Here is a 10,195-nt window from a genome sequence, read left to right on the forward strand (position 1 = left end):
CTGTGCCCCTGAATGACCACACTGGGATACTTTAGGATCTCTCCCTGCACTGCAGTGTGTTTCACAAAGGCTGGAGGAGGAGGGGTGGCCTCTTTCCATGGCAAGATTTCATGTGGCTTTGACACACGCTGGCTCTGACCCACAGGGATGAACACAGGCTGCTCTGTGACAGCCACCCCCTCTTTGGCGCTGAAGGGGAATGTCCTTTGTGCTGGGGTGGCACAAGAGGCAGGCAGAGGTCACTCAGCCATCCATCAGGACTCTTGGCGAGGATCCCCAGTTTTCTGGAGGGGCAGATGATCACAGGACTCTTCATGTTCTCAGGTGCTGAGCTCACCTTCTGCAGGGACCACAAGTGGAGATCTGGTGTCACTGAGGTCCCAGGGGAGCCAGCCCCTCCTGCCAAGGTTGTCTTTACCAAAACCTCTGCACTCCAACATCTCCCCAAGCCATAGCAGGATTTGCCCATATTTTCACACTTCAGGAGTAATGCTGGTAGAGAGTTCACAGCTGTAGATACCTGGATATGCTGGAAAGGAGGAAAACACAGAGGAGAAGAGGATTGTTCTCCTCCCCTCCAGCTGCTGGTGGCTGAGGCACTCAGGTGAGTCCTGCGAGAAGGTGAGACGACATGAGAAGATCAAACAAGGAGCTCCAGGGCACAGCAAATGCATCTCATCACATCACCCACAGACACCCAAAACATCACCTGGGAGCACCTCCATGAGCTACATCTGTGTGTGCCAGGTGGAGATCCCTGTAACACAGCTCCACAGTCCCCCCAAGCATGGGCTGGGAGCACTGAGAACATTTGTTGGGAATATAGCTGCGTTTGGGGATGGTTTGTACCTCCAAAAATTCAGCTAGAAATAATTGACAGGAAGATTTGCAGCCATCGGCAAACAACGTTTCTTTCCTGAAAGCAGCAGCACTACAGGGAAAACAAATTGAAGCAGGTGCGGGAAGAGTCAGGGAGCACAAGAATTGCATTCCTGAGCCAAATGGACAGATTGAAACAGAGGAAAACAAATTGGGAAGGGAAACGGCTGCCTATTGCCCAGATTTTTCAGGCACTAAGAGAAGGTGGAGGTTGGGTTCAAGCTCAGTTTCAGGGCCTGGGAGCTGTGTCTCTGTTTGGGCAGCTGGGTTAGGGCTCAGCCTGGGGTGAGGGTGGATTTTGGGGTGCCTTTCTGCCCTGGGCATGACTGGGACTGCAATCCCTGGAGTGTGGAAAGAGCATCCTAGAGAAGCACCAGCCCCACCACTGCGATGACCATGAGGAGCCCAGCCAGGATGCAGATGCTGATGAAGACGATGTCGCTGGTGTCCTGGCTCTTGATCTCACGGGCATCGATCACTTCCCCCTCCCACTTCTGGACATCCACCAGGTTTTCTGCCTGGCTGAGCCTGGATGGATCAGGGCCAGCAATAAGGGTCACTGAGGCTTCCTTCCTCTTTGGCTCACACTGCACCTCGTACTGGTGGATGTCCTCCTTGTCTCCCACTGAAAAATCAATGTAGAGGGTGCTGACAATGACAGACGTGTTGTTGCGTCTCTGCAAGACAAGGGACACGGCTCATCAGGGAGCAGCTCCTTTTCACAGGGATTTAGAGGGGTTGGCCAGGAATCAGGCCAGTATCTGCTGGGAAAATGTGAGAGGGACTGGGAATACCTCTCTGCAGCCAGCACAGGGCTAAGCATTTACACAGCTTGCTGTAAAGGAGAGTTTGCTGATCACTTACCTGGGATTCAGTGCCACAGGTGTCGAACCTGGTGTGTATTTTAAAGTTCCTGCCAACCACCTGGGCTGCACAGGAGGGGGTCCCCAAATAAATCCTATTCCTCTCCAGCTGGGCCAGGGACTGCACAGGGATCTGGATGTGGAAGTCTGTCCGGGTGCAGCTGACATTCATGGGCACAACTATTGGGACAGAAAACAGGGTGCATGTGTAGGACTCGTGGGGGGGAGGGCGTTTCAGGAAAGAAGCTACCACCAGAATGCAGAAAGCAATCAATATCAGTATTTTAGCCCTGTCTCATGCCAAGGGCAGACATGAATGGCTCCCAGGTGCTGCTCTGCTTTCTGCCCAAGGCAGAGATCTCACCATCAACACTCCTGAACCTCATCCTCCTTCTAGGGTCTCCAAGTGACACACAAGTGCCATTACAGGCAACATCATCCTGCTGTCACTGCCACTCTCCACCACTGCAAAGCCAGCAGGACATTTGAGTTGCAGCCCAGGACCAGACCACAAGAGCTTTGTGGATGGCTTGCCCTGGGCACAGCACCCCCCTGCATCCTACAACACCCCTGCAAGAGACACTACATTGATGGAACAGAGGATACATTTCTTGGAGGGACCCCATGAATGCCCTAGAGTGAGGCAGCTCCATGGCTGCCACATGGCCCTCCTGAAAGGGTGAGGTGGGTCCATGGCCCTGGGGCATCTCCCTGGGGAATGGCCCAGCCCGTGTTTGGCCTCTCTGGATGTAGAAAGCATCCACACAGGGGAAGAAGCAGGGAGGAAAAATACCCCCCTCTTTAAAGTGAATCCTTGCTCAGCATGAACTAACCACTTGGGCAATATGAATTATTGAATTATTCCAGCTCCCTCTGAATCTCAGCCTTATGAAACTGGGAAGATGCAATAAAATCAATACAAAAAAATAGTGTCACTTTGCTTCGCTTAGTGCATTATAAAACCATTAGAAGATTTACCAAATAACTAAAGTGCATTAGATCAGGAGGAGGAGAAAGTGGATCCTCTCTCCTGGCGTGAAGGCTTTCATTTCAATGGCCATAAATCACACATGCCCCACCCAAGCCTTGCCTTTTGGTGGGCCTGAAAGAGAAAGACCTGCATAGCTGAAGGGCTGTGGGTGGGGATGCAGAGACTGAGGTGCCCCTTTGCCTCTGTGGGCTCCTAAGGAAGCTGCTGGCAGGGAGAGGCTGGTGTGCCCAGTGGGAGCAGCTGCTGTCCTGGCAGTGCTGGCAGCTGGGTGTGACATGCAGGACACTAATCACAAGCAGATGCTGGAATCACTGGGCAAACACAGCCAGCAGGCTCAGCTCTGTGGAGGGAGGCTCAGTTTCACATCCAAGCCTTTGTCCTCCCCTAGCATGCATCTGGCAGTGTGTACCAGGGGATGCAGGAGCCTTGGGCACTTGTGAGATGTCACACCCCTCTCTGTGATGGGACACTCCCCACTCTTCAGCAGCACCCCATCTATCTGTCTGCAGGCTGCTCCCTCTGGAGCAGCAACACCAGGATTTTCTCCCTGCACAGTGAGAAATCAGCAGGACAAGGACAGGGACAGACCTGCACACTACAGCCCTGCTAAATGTTCAGTGCTACCTCTCTCCCTCCAGAGGCTGCAGAGACTCAGGACAAAACTCTATCCCATCTCCAACTCCAAGAGCCACATACCTCCAAATCCTTTCTGCTGTGCTGGAAGTGAAGAATGATTTTGCAGCTGAGGGACAAAACCCAGGCCAGCCTCCCCAGTGCCTGTGCTGCCAGTCCAGCAGCCCTGCTCTGGCTCCAGCCTCTGGAAAGGCTGCCCCTGGCTGAATCATGCCTGACCCACGGGTCAGCTCGGATGTAATTATACTGAAATACAACAAACACCATAAATTTGCTGGTGTTTGAGGTGCAAGGGCTGGCAAACAGAGCAGGAAGGTTACACACTGCTCCTCCCACCAGTTGCAGACATGCCAGACACGCTGGCTGGGACACTGCAGGCCAGCAGCAGGGGTGTGCCAGGCAGGGCTGGCCAGGTGGATTTGGGAATGCTGCGCCCCGGGGGTCCTGCCCTCCCTGCAGGAGGAGACACGGTTTATGCCTGCCTGCCTGCTCAGCCATGTGCTGCCAAGGCCAGAGCACCCAGGGGAGCGGGGAGCAAGGCTGTGATGCTTGAACTCATCACCTGCTCTGGGGTTTTGGCCCATTAAAAACCCCCAGGTTATCTCTCCTCACACCCTGAGAGAGGAACAGGAGCATGGCAGTGGCAGACACACAGGAATTTGAAGCTGGAAAGCATCTCCTGAATACTAAACACAACGTGCAGCTCACTTGCCATGTCTTTCTCTGCCCCATCCCTAAGGAGCCATGGGCTCTGCTCCTGCAGACAGGAACCTTCACCGATGATCCTTCTGGAAATTACATGGTGTCCCAATGGAACCACAGCACTGAGCAGCACCCAAGTGGGACCTTACCTCCCACGTAGGAGATGGAGAAGCCCCTCTTGGCCGTGTTGCGGTCGGTGTGGAGGAGCAGGAGCAGCCGGTTGCTGCGGGAGGTGATGGGTGCCAGGCTCTCCCGCCCACACCACCGGCCCAGCAGGGATCCACTCTCGGTGCCACCATCAAAGGCAGACAAGTGATCATAGTCACAGGCCCCCGTCAGGCTGCTCCGGCCCTCCAGCTCCATGTCCAGGAAGAAGACTTTGACCCGGTAGCCTGGGGGCAGCTGGATGCTCCATTGGCACTTGAGGTTGTTGGGGTAGAAGTTGGGGTACTGAGGGCTGGAGAAATTCCCTTTGATGGTGGTGAACACCTCCTGGCACTCTCCTGCTCAGGGAAAAAGGGGAAAGGAAAAATCAAAAGCAAACCTGAAGCCTTCTGGGTGTGGATGAATGACCCCTTGTTTTATTGCTAAGGGATGCTCTGCCCTTAACCTCACTGCTCCCAGCCTTGTGTTTCACCAATGGACAGCCAGCAGTTTTGGGGGATGGAAACTCCCAGAGCAGTCAAAATCCTACAGGAGCAACGCATATTCCCAGGGAATGGCTTGAGCAAGGGTGACTCCTGCTCACGAGGGCAACCCAGGGCTTGGAATAGCCACAGTGATGCCGTTTGCATTGTGTGGTGGTTTACACTTCTCACCATCATCTCATGGGCTCTCCCCTAAGGGATCCCCACATGATCATCTCCTCTTGCTGCTGAGGGAGGGAGAGCATCACCACCCCAACCCAGGGCCTGTCCCCACATCCTTCCCATTGTCCCACAACCCTGAGACCCTCAAACCTGAGTAGAAATGGGCCTTGAAGCCCCTGCCACCGATGTTGAAGTCTGACTTGAAGATGATGAGGAGGTGTGGGGTGGAGGAGACGGTGCGGGGCGGGCGGGCGCTGCCGCAGTAACGCCCCAGGCTGGGGGCAGTGACGGTGGGGCCATCAAAAAGGGCCACGTAGTCAAAGCCACAGCCTTGGCCCCCCTCCATCTGGAAGTCAGCGAACACCAGGGTGAGGGGGCCGCCCCCGCTGGCCCCCCCGATGCTCCAGCGGCACTCGGCATCATTGGGGTAACTCTCGGGGTAGCGTGGGCTGGTGATCTCCCCTGAGAGCCCCGTCAGCTGCCCACCGCAGGCGTCTGCAAGGAGGCAAGGATGATGAGGGCATTGGGAGAGCAGAGATGGATGGATGGATGCTCAGTGCCCACCACACCTCCTCCCTGCTACCTTTCCTGTAGGCAGCGGCGAAGCCGTGCTTGGCCACGTGCCGGTCGGAGCGGAAGACCACGGCCATGACGTGCCAGGCAGAGGAGAAGGGTGGTGGGGGGCTGTGGCCACAGAAGGTGCCCAGGAGGTTGCCCCGGTCCCGGGCAGCCCCGTTGTACACCTGGAGGTAGTCGTAGGCGCAGGTGTTGTGGTACTCCAGCTCAAAGTGGCTGAAGGAGAGCAGGACGGAGGAGCCCTCGGCCACCACGATGAGCCACGTGCACTCTGTCTCGTAGGGATACAGCCCCGGGAAGTTTGGGCTGGAGAAATTGCCAGAGGGTGCTGAAAGTACTCCCCCACATTTGATGCCTGGGGGACACAGAAGGGGGTGTGATGTCCCCTTTCCAGGGGAAGCCTAAAAGAATGGAGACAGGATGCCCAACACCAGCTCCATCCCACCACCACAGTACCAGAACACCAGCATCCTGCAGAACTCCACTGAGCTTGTCCACCCATTCTCCCTGGAGGACACGTGTGCCCCCACCACCTTTCATCCCTCCCTTTTCCCCGTGCTGCCCTGTGGGGGCTGCAGCAGGGCTCAGCTGTGCCCTTGAGCTTGTCCTGCCAGTGCCAGCACGGCATCCCCACCTGATTATGGCTGGGAAAAAGGAAGTTGGGAGTGAGTTTTAAAGGCTCAGTGGCACCAGGCTCACCGGTGCCCCAGCTGCCCAGCCCTTCAGCTTTGTGCCTCCCACTGACCCCACTCCCTCCATATAAGGGTGGTATCAGAGAATTTGAGCTGGGAGAAGCAGGGGTGAAGGGCTCGACGTGCTGAACAATGAGTTATGCATGTAGGGATCGATTTCCTAATGAAATCTTTATACTGAGACATGGTTATTATAAAATAAGGCTGAGAGGGGCCGGCTGTCACCTGCCCCTGGGTCTGATTAGGGCTGGGGTGAAGAGGCTGATACAGGGGGAACATACATCATGTCTGGGAGGGATGCAGACCCTGCACAGCCCCCAGGAGACATGTGTGGGTTCCCAAACAAGGCTGGGCGCTCGCTGCCATCAATCTGGGCCAAGTATATTGCAAATCAATAGTCAGCCTGTGCACATTGCTTTTCATCGTGCTCACTGGCACAGTGACCTCCCAGCAAGGGGGTCCTGGGATGTGTGGGATGCAGCACCATGAATATGTTTCTGGCCAGATCTAAAATCACCTTGCTAATTACTGGGGATAGGCAGTCAAGTAATATGGGGCTGGTACTGAAGGAATAACATTGTTGAAATAAATACCCAAGGGGGGAGCCTGTGGGAGAGGTGAGTAGCCACAGTGAGGATGGATGGAATAAGGGCTGGGAGCCTTAGGGTACTCTGGGGAGCCCAGGTGGGTTTATGTGGGGGATGAGCAGGCACCACAGGGCAGTGGTGTGACCTCAGGAGCACCTGTACCAGGGCCAGGGATGAGTTTTGATTTCTGGCTCAGCCCTTCTGTGAGAAAGGCCCTACCATTTTGGGATGGGGCATTGATGAGCCACCCTATCCCCTGAATTACTGTGTCATCTGCTAACCCTGCCCTGCATCCTGGGGGACCTTTTATCAGGGTAAGGTGAGAGATTCATCGCATGCTTGCCCCATACACGTACATGCATACATTCACATATAAATGTATGTGTGTATATAGATTTACATAGGCAAGTGCAACTCCAGAAACTAACAGACCCTTCACCAAGCACCTGTACACCTCAACAGGACAACCCCTACCTGCACTCCTCAGTAAGGTAAGCATGAAGCAGAAACCCAAGCACGGAGCAGTGTCCCACACTTGCTGCCAGCACAACAGTGACTCCAGATCCCAGCTCCCTGTCCCTGGCCTGAGCCAGCCCCTCTCCCTGCAGGAGAGCTGGATCCCACTCACACCCCAGAGCCTCTGTGGCACTGCAAATGGCCCTCCCCTCCTCAGGAACCATGGGTGCCCATCCAGCCCACCAGGAGCTGGGACCAGGCTCTTACCTCTGCTGGGAGCATCCCCGAGAGCCCTGCAGAGCAGGGCCAGTGCTGCCAGACAGCCCAGCCCTGTGCAGCCCATCCTCCAGCAGGCAAATCTCCCCTCACCAGTGCCCGAGCATCCTTTTGGAGCTGTCTATCTGGGAGGAAAAAAAACAAATAAAGAGAGAAATAAATAAAAAGCAGGAGGACTGTAGAATTAATAGCGGAATGAATAATTCATCGCTTGTTTGAATTAAGAGCAGCAAGGTAACTTGATCTATTCCTCCCTTCCTTCACTCAGTTTTAATGATCTGGATCAAATGTCCCAAGGATTTACACTATACCAGATACCTTGTCAATACACTATATTTAGAAGAGATATTAATGTTTCAGAAATGGTGTATAACGGCAATAAGTCTGGGCTGACAATATGCCCTTAAGGGGCTATGAAAATAATTTAGTTCGCCAGGCAAGCCAGCGAACCAAAATGGGAATTTCAGACTTACCGCAGAAAAGCATCTCAGGAATTAACATGATTTATACTGCGGCACCCACTGCACAAAGCCAGCTGGTGGTGAGGGCTACAGAAACAGGGAGCAGGATGGAAAGGCAGCTGGCTGCCAGGTCAGCATCCCTGCAGCAGGAGTCCAGGCTCAGCGGGGTGCTCAGCCCGGGAAAGCAGCAGTCGTGAGCACTAAAGATAGCAAATCCCACCTCCCCCGAGGAAGATTAGAGATGAATTGTGACTCATGGGCAAAAAACAACGATTATTATAGAACCTGCTAAGGCCTTGGAGAATTGCCACGTTCTTCCATGCTGGCTCACTTCTCGCCCAGGCTCTTGGATGCACTCAGCTGAAGGTAAGCAAGCCTTTGGGTTTGGTGGGAAAGACGTGCTCCTTGTGTTGTGCCACATTAGCTGGAGAAACCCCAAACCTAACAGCAGCTCAGTTCCTTCCCTCCCGCCCAGGAGAGAAAAGACTTTCCTGCTGCCACAGCCCACACCCACATGAATGCCAGGAAACAAAATCCCACGAGGGCCTCCCAGCGTGAGGGACCTGTGCTAAAAAAGTCACCTTCAAAGCAGCAGGGAGAGAAGCAGTGAGTATCTCTAAATCTCAGGCAGGAGACAAGTTGCATTTATTAATTAAGCAATGAGGATCGATGCCTGAGACATTTCCTGTGGATTAATGATGGGCTGGGAGGAGCTGATGGCCTGAGGTGCAGCTAAAGACCATTAACACCCACTGGTCATGAATCCCCAGGAAATGCTCCATGCCAAGGTCGTTAAGTGCCTGCATATATTTATGGGGAATAACAACAACAATATTTGTACAGGCTCTCTCCCCTCTGCCCAGCCTTGCTGGAGCCATGCTGAGGGCTGCTGGGAGCTGTGGGACATCCCAGCCAGGAGCCCTCTATCCTGAGCCCAGCTGAGGCAGGGAATGTTGGGCTCTGTCCTGGGCATTGAGCACTGTGTCACCCCACCAGCACCAGGACTAAGAGCACAATGGAATGAGGAGGAGCAGGGTAGCTCCCTCTGTCCTTGGGCACGGTGGGAAGATCCTGCCCCAGTGCAGGCTCTGGGAGATGCTGCAGTGCTGGCACATCTCCTGCTGACCTCCCAGGAACATTGCAGAGCTTAATTAGCTGCTTCCCTAATGGCTTGGAGAGGAGGTCTGTCCTCGTCAACAAGTGTGGGCCCACACAACAAAGATGCAGGTGAGGTCTGGCCATGGTACAGGGGCCTCTCCTGGGTATTTTCCATTGCCACAACCCTGGTTCATCCAGGAGGAATGCTCAGCCCTCCCAGCCACCATTCCCTGGGCTCAGGCACAAAGTGCTCCCCAACTTCTGCATCGCTGCACTATAGAGCAACGTGTTTATCCTCATCACATCCATCCTGGCCAACACCCACTGTCTTCCAGCCTTTCCACCACTGCCTCAGCACCGAGCCAGTGCCCAGGACCCCGGTGGTCCCTGCACAGCTGCTCCTCTCCCTGCCCTTAGCTGTGCTCTGCATCAGCAATCCCTGGGAGATGGGGGCCGGGCTGTGCAGCACAGCAGCTGTGCCCCACTCCCAGGGGACAGCATCCATCAACCACCGGCACATTCACCCTTCTCCTGACCCGGGGATGGCCATTCTAGGCTGGGCCTGAGCTCAGGCAACCTGGCTGTCAGCTGAAGAGTCGGCTGGGAGGGTGGAGGGAGGCAGGGGAGAGTGACATGCAGCAGGGAAGCAGAGGAGCCAGGCACGGAGGTCTGGCTGGAAGGTGCTCTGCATCAGCCCAGGGTACTTCTGCTCCAGTCACAGACATGGTGGGTGATTTCAAGGTGTGCCTCTGTTCCTCTGTGGGCAAATTTATAAATCATGAGTCAAAAAGGCATTTGATTCATTTAAACAGAAAGGACGTGATCAGGACTGTGAGACTTCAGAGAAGATCAAAGGTTTAAAAACGGTCCCCAGGAGAAACGAGAATTATTTAGCCAGGAAATAATGAGATGAAATTAAGAAGGTATTTAGGCTGCACATGAGGAAGAAAAAAGGAAGCGAAGCAAAGCCCCTCTGCCCTGCACAGTGCTGCACGGGTGGCAGGGCCTTCCTGGGGGCAGCCAGAGATCAGGAGCATCCCACCAGCACCCCCGTGTCTGGCAGGGGAGGCAGGATGTGAGCCCCTGCCCTGGCTGGGCATCCCCACCCACCCGAGCTCACACAGCTCCAGCTCCAGAGATGCCCCAGTCACCAACAGCACTGACACCGATTC

General features: G+C 54.7%; 1 protein-coding gene across 1 annotated transcript; it reads right to left on the minus strand.

The window, feature by feature from the left end:
- Positions 1 to 594: 594 nt before the first annotated feature.
- CDCP2 (CUB domain containing protein 2) lies at positions 595 to 7,546 on the minus strand. Its single transcript, XM_005422959.2, has 6 exons — positions 7,456 to 7,546; positions 5,461 to 5,808; positions 5,028 to 5,372; positions 4,218 to 4,571; positions 1,744 to 1,922; positions 595 to 1,556 (listed from the first exon to the last, which is right to left on the minus strand). The coding sequence occupies exons 1-6, from the start codon at positions 7,529 to 7,531 to the stop codon at positions 1,242 to 1,244; spliced, it is 1,617 nt and encodes a 538-aa protein (XP_005423016.1). The 5' UTR covers positions 7,532 to 7,546; the 3' UTR covers positions 595 to 1,241.
- Between the last annotated feature and the right edge of the window lie 2,649 nt (positions 7,547 to 10,195).

This window comes from Geospiza fortis, unplaced genomic scaffold, assembly GCF_000277835.1.
Source record: "Geospiza fortis unplaced genomic scaffold, GeoFor_1.0 scaffold396, whole genome shotgun sequence".
NCBI lineage: Eukaryota > Metazoa > Chordata > Aves > Passeriformes > Thraupidae > Geospiza > Geospiza fortis.